The sequence below is a fragment of the Hippoglossus stenolepis genome, chromosome 2 (genome assembly GCF_022539355.2).
Source record: "Hippoglossus stenolepis isolate QCI-W04-F060 chromosome 2, HSTE1.2, whole genome shotgun sequence".
NCBI classification, from domain to species: Eukaryota; Metazoa; Chordata; class Actinopteri; order Pleuronectiformes; family Pleuronectidae; genus Hippoglossus; species Hippoglossus stenolepis.
In genome coordinates, this window is record NC_061484.1 from 21,530,624 (window position 1) to 21,547,868 (window position 17,245).

Consider the following 17,245-nt stretch of genomic DNA (forward strand, 5'->3'; position numbering starts at 1 on the left):
AACTTGAAATTGAATAACACAAAGTGATGAAAAGGAGGAGGACAGATAAAGGAAAAGTGTGTATCATGTACAGTTCTGTTTGCTCATGGTGGTATGTGTGGCAGTTTAATGATGGCAGAATTGAGGTGATCAGGTGTATGTGTATATATGTGTGTGTGTGGGAGGGAGAGGAGGAGGGTTGACAGGCTGGAGAAAGGATCGGAGCAGAAGGACATGAAGGGAAATGAAGGAATGGAGTGGCACTTACATTTAAATAGCACCTTTCATCTGCTCTGGGCCCCAAAGCGCTTCACAAACCCTGCAGAACAGAATCACCTCAGAAAAACCTCGAAATGGTCAAGGCCCTCTCTCCCTCTCTACACACTCCTACATATATAAAAACACTTCACATTGCTCAAGTGTATACACGCCAGACTGGGACAAAACATCTTGTTCTGGACTTGAGGTCAGGAAATTTGAGTCAATTTCCTGTTAACGTCCATTAACTTTTACAATTTGGCTAAACCTGCCTGCTGTTTTCAGTAAATATACATGTGGTTTACATAAATTAAGAGACTGTAAAACCAGCCTGTGCAGATTTAAACAATACAGCAGAGACATTGAATAAAGTTAAATACAAGGAATATCAAAAGGACTCTCTCATTCTCCTCTGTAGAATGAAAAGAATCTAAAATAGCCACAACCTGTTTATCTCCCTTTTAAAATGCTGCCTTAAAGAAATCAATCTGGCTTCAAAAACATTCACAGCAGACAGAAGAGACATTTACAACTGTTACAAACCCTCCTTTACATTTATTTATTCACTCACACACTACAGCTACAAGCGAGTCCTCAAATTAATGACTAATAGACGCTGTGTGAATATCTTTGGGACTACGACTGGGCTTCTTGTGTGTTTGTGTCCCTGTTATCTACAGCATCAGTGTATTAAATAGCAGTGTAACTTTGCTGCAGCATTCCTGGTTTAACGCTCAGTGAAATGCTACCGTTTCCACACATGTTACAAACATCCTAACTCCACTAATGACCGCACAGAAAAAAGATGTGGAACACAGATCTTTGTTCATGACGAGATGAGGCGATAATCATAATGACACTCGATGGGTCTGCAAATGTACGGATTGGAGTTATGAGAACTCAAACCAAAAAAAGGAAATGGTTGGTGTTACTTGAAATGAATCCTTACAAAATGCTCTACATGTGCGATTTCTTTCTTTAACCTTTAGGGAAAATGTGTTCATGTATAGAAGTTTTTTTTTTTTAAATCCCCAAACCCCACCCTGAATGTGTGAGAATACATTATTGTTATTGGACTAAGAACATGATCGGTGTGTGTTGTGGGTGTTGAGGTCAACAGATGGGCTTTACGTTCGCTTGACAGGCCTGAAATGGGACATAAACGTGTCACAGTACAACAAAGGCTCCTGAGGGACTGGGGAATGGAGATGGAGAGGGAAGCATGGGAGGGGACTAGAGCAAAAAAATAAATAAACAGTCAGTATTGGAAAAATAAGGCTGTGTTAAGTTATAGAATAACATCACCGTGGTTAATATGCAGGTGCATGTGTGTCTGTTTATCACTTTTCTTAAAATTGCTAGATGGAGTTTCCCAGGGAATAACTCATGGATCTTAATAAATAAAAAAAAATGTCTCATCTACTTATTCAATGTGTGTAATTTCATTCAGTTGTGTGTATTAATCTTTTCTTTCTTTACTTCTTGTTACTATAATTTTTACTGCACTTTACTGTCTTGTGTTTGGTCTGAAGAGTGAATCTTGAAGTCATCAGCCACCAATAACTTGCTGAGATAACGTGAGACTTGTTTAAATTTAAGGAAACTGCGACGATAAAGACTTTTTGTTATCGTTTTGTCTGCGTTTGTTTGTTTTTGTTGATTTCTTGGAGAATCATTCATGGGTCTTGATGAAAATCTAGTGAATTTAAATGTTGTTTCATAAAGGGACTATTGGTTCTTGGCTGAGATTTTTGCTCTCTGAGAGCCATTCTGGTTCTATATGGAGAGGCCTTTATCCTGTCCATTTGGACAATGTATTGAAAAGCTTCTCTTTTGAGTCTTTTTCAAAAGATGGATTCTGTGCATTAGATGTCTGAGGCTTGAAAAGCCTGCATTAGTTTTGTTCCATTTACATTTGGATCGACTTGTGTCTGAGTCCAGTCTATGATGTTACAAATGTAAATCATCTGACATTTGAGTTTAGAGACTGTCTGCAGTCGCTTCCAAATGATTGTTTTCTTCATGTGCCAACACATTTTACATAATACACAGTAGAGAATACAGAGGATCTGTATTGGGGGGGAAAAAGTGTCTTTCTGAAATGCAGGTTCCATCAGATATTTTTTCGTTGGCATGCTTGTTAGCTGTGGGCAGTGGAACAACAGACCCTGAGGGGAAGCCAATTTCCATCTCCTTTCCACTCTCCCTTATGTTCAGAGCCGCCACTGCAGGCCCACAGACTACTGTCTAATAAGTTACACTTGCCAAGAGACAAGAGAGAGACTGCGAGCACAACTACAGCTTGTATCATTTCGTTTGCTGGCTGCAGATAATGAACATTAAAGTGAGGTTAACTGATTCAGGACACAATGAGAACAATCTTCAAATAGACCATGTTTCTGTGTTTCTACCTTATTAATGAGCTTAGGTTACCAGCATCAAAAAATAAAGCTCTTATTAAAAAGAACAATGATAAAATCAGCCGGTTATTTTTATAAATCCTTCAAGTTATTTTATATTTAAATGGTGCATTTAAGAGAATGCCTGAAACTCCTACATATTACTTTTCTCTTTTATCAAAATGAAGCCAAATTGACATATTCTGGAATAGCATACTTCTATCACTGCTCTATGAACGTGCACTTGCTGTACGTGTGTGTTTTTGAGTGCAGTGAGTTGAACGGGTGAAGGGTGAGGGAGGGGGGGGAGGGATGGGCGGAGTTAGGAACCTCTGTCTGTACTTGCTTTCCTTACTTGAGCCCTCCGGAGGGGACGGTGTGGCACTTCTTGTGCTCCAGCAGCTGCTCGGGCGTCTTCAGGAACTTGTGGCACACGTCGCACTCGAACATCCGCGTGATGAGGTGGATCTGGAGGTGCCGCTCGTACATGCTGCGCGTCTTGCACACAAAGTTGCAGAAGACACACTCAAAGCCTGGAGAGAGCAGCAGGAGGATAAGAGGGTGAGTTAAGACAGAGTCAGGTTTTTTTTAGGGTTTGTGATTTTCTGAAGCAGAGTCTGTTTAAACTTAAGACTCGGCAAGACTGATTGTTATTATACATTTGTAGTCTTACCGGCCGACTCTAGATAACCCCTGAGACCATTTTATCAAGCCGCTTTCAGACATGCACTGAACTCTGGATAATCTCCTGAAATTTTCTGGGGTGCCAGTATGTGAGTGTGAGTTGCTCCAGAGTTAACCACAGTTCATTCTGCCAGGCCCCTGATAAAAACTTTGGAGAACGCCGAGTGGGCACGTTGATGACGTTTCTAACACGCAACAGAAGCAAAACTGTATATGTCAGAATGAAAAACAGGTGTCAGACGTGATCAAACCGAGCCTGCTCCTATTGACAAGTACATTAGTCTTCCTGAGTAAAAATTGGTGGAGTGCCTCTTTAATGGAACGAGAAACAATTATTCAAAACACGCAATTACGATAATGAACTCAACATGTAACGTTCATTTACAATTTTCTGCAGCTCTTCTGGATGAATTGGTATATTTTGTAGGGAGTTGTAGTGAGTGAACATTTATGTTTTCGCCTGACACCATATCTTTGTATTATTACCCAGTACGGCTAAATTTTGTGGAGCTTTAAAATTATAAAATGAAAAATGGTTTCTTGCCTTTGTCAGACTTGTCCTCAGTTCCTGATCCCGAGTGGCTCCCGGAGCTGGACTGGCTGCCGGTGGAGGAGGGCGGGGCAAGCAGGCTCTTGAGTTCTTCGTTACCGTGGGCGAGGTCTCCACCTTCCGAACTGTTGAGTGAATCGCTGAGGGCCGAGAGGGACGAGGAAGTGCTCTTGGTCTCACTGAGGGGACTTCTTGAATTTAAACCTGGAGACAAAAGGACAGAAAGGTAGAAATCCTTTTTTATTATAATGGAAATACAATGTTATGGGAAAACTGAATCAGTTCCATGGCTTTAGAATAACCCAGGAGAAAGATATTTTAGAAACACCTGCAGAAATCTGTTTCAAGATCCTCATCGTTATGTGCACCACACATTGACATTCACACAAACAGAACAGAAGCAGGCAGCCTCGACAGTCATGTGCTCTGTCTGAGGCCCTGCTGCCAGTCCAATCAACATGCAGTGTGCTTTTATTGATCCCCCTTCTCTAAGTCTGCAATTCACTAGGAAGAGAGGGAATTAGATGGGGAGGGGGCGAGCAAGAGGGGTGAGAAGTGCGGGTCATGGCCGAAGGAGCTAAGATGGCGGGAGCATCTCAGGGCACAGCTCAACAAAGGGCATTCACTCAGGAGGGAGTGAAAGGAGGGAGAAAAGGCTACACGGATCCTGAAATGGTTGACCTATCTTTTTAATACACACACACACACGGCTGAGTCTAAAAACTACAGGACTGCACGCACGCTATGCTCATGATTTTGGATACAAGGGATTGTTCAGTAGGAGAAGACATGATTAACTGGCTTCAATCAAATCTAAATATACCAGGGTCATTCGTAGCACAGTCTTAGCTGCAGCCTGAATACAGTATTGAAACAGCTTGAGGAAGCTTTTATCTCCACTGCTGCAGTATTTAGCATCTACTTGCCTTTTCTTACTATATCTAAAGGGTTAATGCCACAGAATGTAAGCAAAAGCAGAAAAAAAAAAGACACGAACCAGTGGGCCTTGACCTTGAAATATACCTTAACGGAAAAAAATATTCCATTTTGTCTTTTACCTGAGACAGCACGGCAGCATTCACGATATAGGAACGAAAAAGGAGGAAGCAAAAGTCTCGTCTTCCCGAGAATCCAGGGACAGATATTAAGGAATACTGTCACATAATTCACCACCTTCTCCCCCCACTGAGAAGGGCACCCAACCAACCCTCTTTCCCTGTGCAGACTCCGCACTTCACAGGGGGTCCGCTTGAACTGTAACACCTGCTGAGCTCTGCCATCTCTCGCCGGGGCGTGTCCACGCATTTGACCAGATAACCAGGCTTTTACAGTCTGTCAGGGTTACCTCTAAATGGTGCTGTGTCCACCTGACCCTCTTAAGGTCAGACTCTTTAACAAACAGGGCTGGACTTTAACAAATCAAAATCCTCGCATGCAGAAAATAAAATGCATGTTTGTAAAAAGAATGAAGGTGACTATGAGAGATGCTCTTGTGTGTTTGCTGGTGGTGTCCATCTTGTGCAAGACTGAGATAAATGCCAAGCCTGGCTGAGAGACTTAAAAGATGGCCACAGTGGCATCGTAAACCCAGATTGTCTCCAAAGGACCCAAGGCCTATTGATTTTTCTCCCCCTCAGGCACGATAAGGGCCAACCTTCTCAGATAAACAAGGCCACTGTGGCCTCTGAAAGACCCCTCAGCTGTCTGGGCCGGACAATCCCACCCACCCACACAAGAAGCCAACATGCGCACACATACAGTGAGGAACAGCGAAAGAACAAAACGTCAGCAATAAACCAGACAAAGCTGTTTAGACAAAAACACTCATATCGACCACCAGAGGTTCAGACCGGCAGCTTTAAAAGTCCAGAGAAGGTCGAGTGGAGGAGGAGGCTTGTTTGTGAAACCCAATTCTGCTGTGCGTCTTTCCCTGTGTCCTCTGAACTGATACTGAACTGTGTTTATCAAGTGTAAATTACTCTTACATGGTTGTGTCTCCACTTCACAGCATCCTTGCTGATATACTTTCATATCAAGTATTTGAACAGTGAACATATATTATTATAAATTAATCTCCAAATCCTTTAATTTCCCCTCAAAGGCCTTTGTGCCCTACATTTTCCCACCAAAGGCCTGAGTCTGTAAAATCATCATAAAAACTGCAGTGTAACTTCAAACCCTTAAAGCTGAAAACCAGCTTTTTAACCTCCGTCATTGTTTAAATTTACACAATGATTGAGTGCAGGGCTAAAACAACAGAAAAATGTGTCACTGTCCTAATAATGCACTGTATTTCTATTCTGAGCGGCGAACAAGAGCCACAATGTGTGAGCTACCACCTACTCAATCATGTGAGAGTAATTTAACTCACAGGAAATCATTTTTCTGGGGTTTGAATCAAGGATGTGTTTCAGAACCCTGCAACATTACACTACAGATAAAATGAGAAGTGGATTTACTGATTTTATTATTTAAGGTTATTATAAATCCTACCATGGTCTAGTGTCAGCTCCTCAGTAGTGAAGAGGATGATACTTTTCTTTGTGATATTTAATAAGGAAGATGTCACCTTGGGCTGGAAGAAATAGCGACTGGTATTTTTCGGATGTTTTGCAGACAAAGCAGCTCATTGATTCACTGAAAAAATAGGATGTAGAATAACTGGATCTTCCTTTCAATGACAGGATTGATTGACTATTGATGCAGTCACTCAGAACCAGGGGGCTGCCAATCATTATTGAAGAATGTGTACCTGCATGTCCAGTACTAATGTGGCTCTTCATGTCATTCTCTTCCATGCAGACATAGTCGCAGACGCTGCAGCAGAGTGAGAACATCCACTGCTCCTTGTCCACATGGAGCGACATGTGGCTGACAAACTGGGCGTTCAGCTCCGTCTGGAAACCACACACATGGCAGCTGGACAGAAAACAGAGAGGGAAAAAGGAAGGAGGATGGTGAGAATGAGACGGGGGCCAGTCAGCTTTAGTGCGACATTATGTTTGCATTAATTATAAAATGGTTCAGAGCTGATTCACATCTTTTAAACTGATAGTTAACTGAAATAATACAGTTCTCCTGAGGAGACATTTTGGGGAAATATATTTGCATTCTTGTCAAGATGTAGATTAGAGGCCTGGTACTACTCTCTCTATACAATAGTATATATAGTGTATGGTATATGAAGCTACAGCCAAGAAGCTGTCAAAGTGGGACAGTTTACCTGGGTGTGGTCAAAATTCTACATGAATCAACAAAAACATCTTGAAGTCACTAAGGAGACATCACTGTGAAGTTTCCTGTAGAGCTGGGTGACATGGCCAAAGACTTTATCAAAATTAAAAATTAATTACCATAGTAAGTGTCTTAATTTTGAGTTTAAAGATTGATTTTTGCTCCTGAGTGACACATTTTAGAAAACATTTTTACAAATCAGAGGTAGATCATTGAAACCAATTAGCAGTTTCATATCACTCAGACTTAGTTTCAATGCAATCAATTTTCACAAGAGATAATGTTTAATCAATGAGATTTATAGCTGCATTTAGAGGAAGGTTTTTTCCCCACTTTTTTAACCTTACAACTGAGCACGGTTAAATGTTTCTCTAACTTTTATAATAATAATAATAAGCCAACTGTCTCCTGACTGTAGATTCAAATTGAACAAACAGATAACGAGTAGGATATTGATTCAGCTTTGGGCGAATAAGCACATTTCCCAGAATGTCTTTTATGTCCAAATAACTGGCTCACAACAATAGAAAATAGACAAATAAAACAGAGCAGTTGTGGAAAAATTAAATGAAAAAATATATCAGGATTTAATTGGACATCAAACAGCAGATACAGATTGATCCAAAATGCTGTGATCAGGCTCCATTCTCGTCTCCAGTCGTGGTTTGAGACAGTGTAGAGGTCAGAGTGGTGTTTTGTTCTGTTCTTACTACCTGTAGTAGTAGGGGCAGTTCTTGCGCTCAGCAGAGTCGGCTGTAACGGCGCTGACGATCTGCTCAGTGTCCGTGTTGACCAGCTTGACAGAGTGGATGGTCAGGTGCTGATTGAGGTTAGCCCTGCACTTGGCAGCGTAAGGACACAGGTGACACTTGTACTTCCTCTCTTCTGCAACACAACACACACACAGACACAGGACCCTGGGTGAGTGTAAACATTACCTCAGATGATATTTCATTAAGTTGCCCTCAGCCACCAAGCCTTTAAAGCAAGCTTAAACCTAATTACTTAATGCCTAACCCTGCCTCACCTTCCCCTGACCCCAGCTGTAACTCTGATCCCGGGAAGAGGAAGACAAAATCAACTTTTCAGAGTCACAAGATGGTAATAATTCGAGACGTGTTTGAACATAATTTCACCTGATTTCGGAGCAATATCCTACAAATAAATTTAGAAATCTCTGTGTGACTTGCTGTCTTTCTGTCTATCCTTCGATTTTCTCAACAAGCGCTTATCCAATCGACTTCAAACATGGTGGCTCTATTTCTAATGATCCATGGAGATGCAGAGACCAACCCTAACCCCTCATACAAGGACTTCACAGACGATGGGGTAGCATCACAAAATGCTGCTTTGTGCTATTTGTTTAGCACCACACACCAAAAGGTACATTTTGAATGGTTTAATGGTGACTAGTCCAACTATAGATGTAGAAATCTCTCTCTGTTTTTCCTTCAATTTTCTCAAACAGTGCTCATCATATTGACTTAAAGGTTGACTGAGAAGTGGCGGCTGTGTAAAGATGCCACGCACCAACAGGCACATTTTGAAGAGCTTAAAATGTAAATAGCACTAAACTAAAAAGAAATTTAAATGCACAAACACAATCTTCCATTTTTATCCCAAAACAAATCAACATAATAACACATCTTCTTAATTCCCCATCACACACACACACACACACACACACACACACACACACACACACACACACACACACACACACACACACACACACACACACACACACACACACACACACACACACACACACACACACACACACACCATTTGCCCCAAGGACATGGAGCCAGGCAACCTTTATGTCGCCGGGGAAACCAAAAAGACCATCACACTGACATATGCCCCTGCTTCTGCTCTCTGTGGTGTGGCCAAGCTGTTCACAGCCAACACGCTCAGATGGTGTGTGTGTATCGTGTGGTGTGTGCACGCAAAATGTGAGAGCATGTCCAATTGTGTGGGGGCATTTTGAACACGAGTCTCCATTTGTGCACTTAGTGATTTGGTCTGCTTCTACCAACTAGGCTGCATTAATTTCTAATCCATCATTAATTTGCTTCAGATAAAATGGTATTCATTAATTTCTCTTCCTAATAAGGAACGAGAGAGGGATTACAGAAGACGGTAATGGGGTAGAATGGATCAATTGGGACCAAAGACAACATAAGTTTGAAAACCCGGTGTAATAATCAGGACTCTGGAGAGTGTAAAGCTTCATCCTGAGGAAGTCTCCCATGTCTGAGAGGGACCAAATTGTAGCTGCGTTAGAAGTTATGTTTGTGTGTGTGTGTGTGTGTGTGAGATACATCCTTCTATCAGGGTAATTAGAAGGGCAGTTTTCCCAGTGAGGCTAATCATGGCAGTAATCTCTTTAAAGTAAGGGTAATCTAGTCTAGTCCACCTTATTTACTTATCGTGGCCAGCACCAGCGAGCACATGCTCACACACAACATCTATGCCCTCACAAAAACATGCAAATGTATGGCCAGCGCACGGCAGCGGTGTGCATATAAGCTAATGATGATGTGTGTCTGTGTGTGTGTACCTGTGTGTAGAGACAGATGTCTAGAAAGAGTCTGCTGTCGTCCAAACACCTTGCCACAGACCGGACAGGGAAAGAGCTGTTCATTTAGTCTCCACTGAGCGATCCCGTTCCCTGGCTCCCCATCATCCTTTTCTGAATCTGGAAGCACACACACACGCAAGCACACACACACGCACACAAAAAATACATACTCATCAGTCACTGCTGACACAGACATCCATAAAAGCATCTGCAGGTGGAAGGAAGGCTGTGAAGTCAAGCTGCTATAAAATAAAGTAACCCAAGTTCAATATGTATTGATGTTGAAACCGTAACACACTGCTGTGGTATGTTCTCACGTACTGACTGACATTAATGTGTTAATTCACAGTAGTTCATTACATTTTTAAAAAAAAGGTATTTTGGGGGCATTTTAAAAAGTAGACAGAGAACAGAGGAAGAGAATAAAGGTAACAAAGGTCTGAACCAACTGTGATTAGAGTTTATGGTCTGTGTATTAACCACTGGGCCACAGGAACACCCTCATTTCATCCATCTTTAATGAGATTAATCATCAGTTAAACAGCTCAAGTGATACAATCTTTAATTCTTGTTTTCTTCACTCGTGTTTCCTTAAGGAATTTTAAAAAAAGAGTAATTCAACAGTGTGGGAAATGTACAGATTAGGTCTCTGGTTTCAGATGAGAAAATTAATAGAACTGTACTATGTCTCTTATAAAATGACGCCATAGCCCAGGGCACATGTCGTCAAGCAGTTGTTGCAAAATGAAACTATACGATGCAATTAAGATGTATTCACATCTACATAAGGACATAATGACATTAATATTTGAATACTGGTGTGAATGTAAACTGTCTCTGTCAGAATGTCGTCTTCTAAAAGCTGCTTGTTTGGCACCGGAGTTCAGCTGCAATGAAGCTCCAGATTTGTTTCATCAACGTGAGTGGCTCTCTCAAACTTTACAAATTGACTTGTCTTTTACTTCAACTAAAAGATAATAATTTGCTTCTTTCTCTTACAAAACACGAGATTCTCCATCGACTTTTCTTCACCGTCGCCATAAAGCGACATGACATGCATAATCCAGCCGAAGGACATGTTCGTCTTACTATTTCGCTATTTTCTTTCATTGCAGGGAGAGAAAAAAAATTTCAGCCATGAGAGTTTTTGTACATCTGAGTTGCTGTTTTTGTATTTATGAATTGTCCTGTGGGCCGTTTGTGGCTCGGAGGCCAGAAGTTCTCCACCCCTGCTCTAAAGCCTGCAGCATATGTGCACCGCTGTAGCTCTTCTTATTGTATATATCACTTCCTTTTGCTTCACCATCCTATAGTCAAAGAAAGACTGCGAGTGAGAGTATTTTCAAATGCTTTGATAGACTCTGAAGAATCGAAGTTTCTGCCTTGAATTAAACCCCAGGATGTGAATACAAGGTAGAGTAATTCACGAGAAAAAAAAAATGCTGTACATTTATCATTGTGCTGTACAACTTGTTCAGATGGAGGCAGGATTTTCACTTATTGTCTAAATTGTTCAGAGAACACGCTACACAGACCCTGGCCAAAACGTTTGTAGATGCAAGGCATTAAAAAAAGGGAGAAAAATCTCTGTCAGCTACACGGTTTTATTTTCAATCTTCAAAACGGATGAAAGAACTCTGCTGCTGTATTAAATCTTAATATTTTTGGGACAGTCAAAGGAAAATTCAGCACATTAATTTTGATTAAAGCACAAAATACAAAAACCTATGACTTTAAATAATTTTTCTACTATATAATGAACAATATTAAGTATTTTTTTAGTAGATGAATGTGCACTACCTATACATTAGGTATCTTATTTTATCATTTAGGTGAGTTAGGGCTGTGCTATATGAAAAACTGTATCATGTGAAGATGGAAAAATGTTTATTCTTTCAAATTATTCTGGCATAATACACCACTAACCTCTTTTCCCACCTACGCGAGACTCGTGTCAGAGAAAACGGAGAGAGTATACGAACGGGAGCCACAAAGTACAGTTGAGAGCTCAAAACAAATCCCGAACTCAGACATTGACTCAGACAAAACTATATTTTTTAGGAACTTAACTTTCAGGAGACTCAGCTCGTTTAAACTCCATTTGATAGACTAATAATTATATGGTATTTTCATAGTGTTTTTGTAGGAACTTTGGTTTCCAAGACACAAGAAATGGACCAGATAAACTTTAAATGAGTGGAGGCAACTGTGGTAGATCAGTTTTAACTCCCCTGAAATAATCTGTTGCTTAATCAGTCGAGAGAAAATAAATCAGACTATTTTGTTTGTTTTATTATTACATCATTTAAATAGATTATCAAGCAAAATGTTTAATATTTACTGGCTGGAGCTTCTCTGATGTAAGAATTTCCTGCCTCTGTTAAGCATCATTGTAAACTGAGTATCTTTGTACTGTTTTCTGATGTTTTATGCACAAAGAAACAAATTGATTAATAAAGAAAAAAATCAATCAGCAAATAAATTAATACCGGAAATAAGCGTGAGTTGCAGCTCGAGTTTTAACCATTCTGCTGCAACCTAATCAGTTGTCATGTGAGTCCTGTCTGCAGCAGAGCTGTGACGCACCACTGTAACAGGGGTTAGTGAGGGCATGTGTATGTATGTGTGTTTGCGTGACGGTAAAGGCATGCAAATAGGCCAGAGTACATCAGCACGTGTCTGTAAACTAAATAAGTAATCAGCAGAGGCAATGTGTATGTTTGTGGCTCCGTCCAAGTGGCAAAGGTGTCATAACATGAGACGTGTCAACAAACTTGAGTTCCTCCGACCTCGGTCAACCTGCGGGTCGTGAACTTCCTGACCTGCTGCATTAGCAGGCATCTGCCGTGACAGTGGCCTCCTATCCGACTATGACCGGCCATTCACACTGTGTTTATTCCATAATCATTGTCTGTGCGCAGCTTATTCTGAGAACCCGAGACCTTACACGGCTTGGATTCTCAGAATAAGCCATAAAAGCATTAACTTGCCCTGATTCACATATGAGAGACTGGGGGACGGCTTGGTCGCGAAAGGTGACAAGAAGCCAAATGGCTGGGACTCGAGGCCACGACCTGGCAAACACACTGATGATTAAGCCAATTAGGGTTTGGTGTGGGCCTCGAAGTGGGTAATGGTTTAATTAGTGTTATTAGAGCTGGAGAGAGAGGGACACAAACAAGAAATGAAGAATAGATATAAACCCCGGGCTGGAGGGAGAAGATGGTAAAACTCCTCTCGTCACAGGCTCTTACTCGCTTTTTCTGTCTCTCTCACTTAAATGGAAGTGCTCACACTTTTCAATATTAGCCCAACATAGTAGTTGTTGGGCAAATGCTCCGTTTTCCACAATAAGACCAGATTACTTCAGACACTGCAGAAGATCATCACCAGTTAAGCTACTGGCAGGACAGCACAAACTCAGTCAAGATTTAAAAGAGGGAAGATTCTTCTATAATTATACATACATCAACATAGCAATTTAGTCTTGACATTTTCAAGGCATTTTACACATTGTTTTACATGTGCAATAAAAAATAAATTTAGTCTGTTGCAACTAGAAATGCTGTTTACCAGCATTTGGGACATGGAAAAGGTAAAACAAGACAACAGAGACACACTTAGGAAAAGAGGAGGTGTGGATAGACGCATGTGAGGGAGAGACAAGAATAAAACTGTACAACAGTAAAAGAAAAAGAAGCAGAGGCTTGATCTGAAGCTTAAACACACACGGGAAAAAGGAGGTGGGCTGGGCGAATTAACTTTCAGGACACTCTTGACACCCAGAAGCCAATCAGATTTTCATTAACTGGCAGAGGGACAGGCAAAGCTGGCACAAGCTAATTAACCTCCGGATCTCTCCCTGCCAAAGGAACATGGAGGAAGTTCTGGAATGGCACGAAGGGGGGAGGAGGGAGAGACAGGGGATGCCCTGGGCAGAGGCCTTCAGGTTGGGGAAATGCGTGAGAGTGCAGATAGGCCGGGTGGAGCTCTTAATATGAAACGGGTGGGGGGAAGGTTTACCGGAGATGAGGGTGAGACCGTGTAAAGTTGGGGGTGGTTAGTTGTGGCCGTTTACAACGATGTCTTTATTTGTAGTTCGCCCAGCTACAAAGCTTCTGTGTGAGTGGGTGAGAGTTAGCGTGTTGTGAGTGTGCAGGGAGGAAGGGTCTGTTAAAGCATGCCCACGTGTGTACGTGTATAATGAGCATCACTGCATTATAATCAGTTGTTTCTCAGAGCCACAGTGAGACAAAACATGGATGTTTGTCTTTGAAGACACTGTACTATGACTGAAGCAGCAGGGCGGATGGTTGGTAGTTAATTACTCCCTTGTTGCTGCAGAAGACTTTGGAACATTAATACAACATAAGCAAATCCACTGAAACTGCCATCTAATTTCATATTGATTAGCCTGATGATTCTTTTTCTCAATAATCACCAATCATCAAATATTTTAAGACGTGTCCGTATATACTTTCTTTTCCTTATCGCATATTATAAAGAACAAATAATATAGTTTTTTTTAAGGCACTATAAAGATAAAGATAAACCTGGTAATACGTATGAACAGTATATCAAAGAATAAAAGCAAAATGTTCACATTCAAATTAAATGTTTAATTACATATTTGGTTAGCTTGAAGAAAATGACCAAAGCTTTTAATCATTTGTCAAAACAATTGTTAATACATTTTCTGTAGACCAGCTAATCCATTTATCAACGATTCAGTGCAGCTCTAGAAGATACGATACGAGCAAAGTAAGGCGCCTCCATCTCTTGCCTTGTACTCTCTTGTTTGTGTACCCCTGCTACCACCCTGGTTCCCAGCCCTGCATGTGTGTGTTCTTTTACATCAGTGTTTTACATGTGTCTTACCATGGAATACTGCCCGGGTCGAGGAGCTGGCCTCTGCGGGAGAAGAGCTCTTGGAGCGCAGGTTAAAGGGTGATTGTCTGAAGCACTCATCCAAGAATGGACTGAAACACAGAGACATGATCATATTAAACACATACAGTAGTTTATTAGAAAAAACAAAAAAAGTTACTGATTCTAAAAGTGACAATACAAAATTAAGATAGAGAGAAATTACACATGCAGTTCAACTGACTCACCTGTTTATTCCCACCATGTTACTGTCTCTGTGGTTGTTGGCTTTGCTGACTTTTTCTGAAAAAAGAAAAAAATGCCTCATCAGCTATACAATAATGATATTTACACTTTATCATAACCAATTAATCATTGTATTGTTTTGCAAACCCAACATATGAAGTCATTATGTAGTTTTCATGATTTATCAAGTCACATGATAACAACTCAACCATCTCCATGACAACTGCGAAGCTTCTGTACACTGCTAAAGACCAAGATGTTGATAGCTGAAAAAGCTAAGAGATGGAAAATTTCTTTTGTCAAATGAATATTTCCAAACTCAAGAATAAATGTTCGTGCTGAATATATAATACGTCCTAAATGTGCTGTTACAGAACAGTTATCTTGACGTGGGCAGCTGCCAATTGAAGTTTATAGTCAGTCGGTAAGTTCCCAGAAACCTTCCTACATGTAGGTCAATATCTGAGACGAATACCAAGACAATGTATGTGGCTGATTTCTGCATCTCTTTAAGTTAGCTCGACCAGTAAAGCACAGGTTTGCTATGCCAGCAGGGGTGCGCTGGCCATCTGGAGTGGTGGGAGTCTCTCCAGTGGGTCTGCCGACCTGTGGGCTGAAAAGTTCGCCCAACAACACTTTCAAAATACGAAAACATTTTTAAGACCCTGCATTAGACTCCGCAGATGGCACACGTGTGTCTGTGGCTGGTGACGCTCTTGAATGTCAGCGAGGAAACAAAACTATTAGAAACACCTAATCTAACACAGCATGACCACTGACTGTGGTGTCTAAAAATGCTGCAGAACTTTATCAGCATATATGATGAAGTTTATAAGCTTGAAAAGGTATTTTACTTGGTTGGATTGTATAGGTAGGTGTACCCAGCAGACCAGCAATCAATGCACAATCATATGCAAAGTTTTTGCACTACGCAAGTATTTCATGTCACTACTTTAAAGCTAGGGTTGGTAATCCTGGAAAAGATAGTACATGCAGGCTACACTTTGAAAATATGCAACCGATACATCCCACTCCCTTTCAACAGCCCTCATTTCCAAAATACATTTTATTTTTATTACAGTCCTGCAAGGGCCACACACATCTGCTTTTTTCGCCTATTTTTAGATGACTTTATTTATTAATGGCTTTCAGTACGTGAAGAGGATTTCATCAAAAAAGACAAAAGTGTTTCGGAAACAACCCAACCTTTAAGAGGAATGAATAAAAACCATGTGTCCACGCATGGTGATTATTAAACTGACTTCCTGGCGTATTTTTCTTGCACATCAGCCTGATTGTAATTGTCTGGACTGTTTATTGCTATTTTCTCCTACTTGTTAAAAATGTGCCGGGTTTTCTAGACATTGCAACATGCTGCTCAGATTAATCACATTAAAGCGAACATTATACTGTGATCGATCAGTCACTTGCTGAGGTGAATCACATCCAACCTGACGCTTAACAACATTTCATAAAAATGTTATAATTTCTCCCAACATTAGTGGAGACGCTCTTTATTTCAGGTTAGCCGGGGAGCCTCCACCATAAAATGCTGCAGTAAATCAAGCAAATAAACATTAAAGTGCCCATATTTTGGCCATTTACTGGTTCATAATTATAATTTGGGGTCCTACTAGAATAGGTTTACATGCTGCAGTGTTCAAAATACACATTATTTTGCGCCTCCTTTTTTTTTTTTTTAACCTACTGTCTGAAACGCTCCATTTTAAATCTTGGACAGCTTCCAAGAAGCTGGGTTTGCTCTGATTGGTCATTTGGCCCACTCTTTTGTGATTGGTCAACCGCTTAGAGCGAGTGTCGGAAACCCCAACCCCCTTCACCCAGAGGCGTCCTTATCAGCTGTAAACACTGCTGTAGCCACAGTAACAATGGTGTCGGTTCTGTCGTACCATTTCAAACCAAACAAGCCAGTATGCGGACATGTGTATACTATTTGGTGACGTAGAATAAAAATGCAAACATTGTGTTTGAGGTACTTCAGGAACAGTGTTTCTGTGAGAGAGAAGGACTGAAGCCAAAAGTGTTGATTGCTTGTGTTTTCCAGAAATTTTTGATATTTTTGAGGTTTACGATACGGGCAGTGTTCACACCTGTCTTCCTGGCACCTCAGATCACACCTGTTTTAGGGTCATAGCCACACATAAAGCCGAGGCTGCATTATCCATTAACACACAAGGCAAGTGTGGAAATGGAGCTTGTGTTGCATGCGCCTGTAATGACACGTATGTAAATGGGAAAGGGAGAAGTCCACCTCTGTGTGCCAGTGATGGCAGGTGCTAACGCCAAGCAAGTTACCTGAGCTCCAGTTTCGCTGAGGCTCGTCAAAAACAGCAGACTGTTACATATCGGACATCTCTGGTTTCTCACAGTGGTTGATTCTTTAATAAAACTGATTTTAAGAGGTTTCGAAGTGGCTAGTAAAGT

At 41.0% G+C, this 17,245-nt stretch overlaps 1 protein-coding gene and 1 long non-coding RNA gene across 4 annotated transcripts in view; one reads left to right on the forward strand and one right to left on the reverse strand.

The window, feature by feature from the left end:
* znf827 (zinc finger protein 827) overlaps positions 1–17,245 on the reverse strand; it is a 66,868-nt gene that overhangs the window by 4,584 nt on the left and 45,039 nt on the right. For 2 of the 3 annotated variants that reach the window (XM_047342237.1, XM_047342235.1), the window contains exons 7-14: positions 14,803–14,857; positions 14,567–14,667; positions 9,668–9,805; positions 7,818–7,989; positions 6,623–6,789; positions 3,865–4,074; positions 2,992–3,169; positions 248–298 (exon numbers count right to left, since the gene is read on the reverse strand). In XM_047342237.1, coding sequence (XP_047198193.1) covers positions 250–298; positions 2,992–3,169; positions 3,865–4,074; positions 6,623–6,789; positions 7,818–7,989; positions 9,668–9,805; positions 14,567–14,667; positions 14,803–14,857 — 1,070 coding nt within the window. In that variant the 3' untranslated portion in view covers positions 248–249. The remainder of the gene's footprint in view (positions 1–247; positions 299–2,991; positions 3,170–3,864; positions 4,075–6,622; positions 6,790–7,817; positions 7,990–9,667; positions 9,806–14,566; positions 14,668–14,802; positions 14,858–17,245) is intronic. The other variant, XM_047342239.1, reaches the window with a different exon arrangement.
* LOC118116862 lies at positions 3,063–8,282 on the forward strand. The gene is made up of 3 exons (XR_004697699.2): positions 3,063–3,197; positions 3,874–4,096; positions 6,673–8,282. It is a non-coding gene; the product is annotated as an uncharacterized LOC118116862 (long non-coding RNA).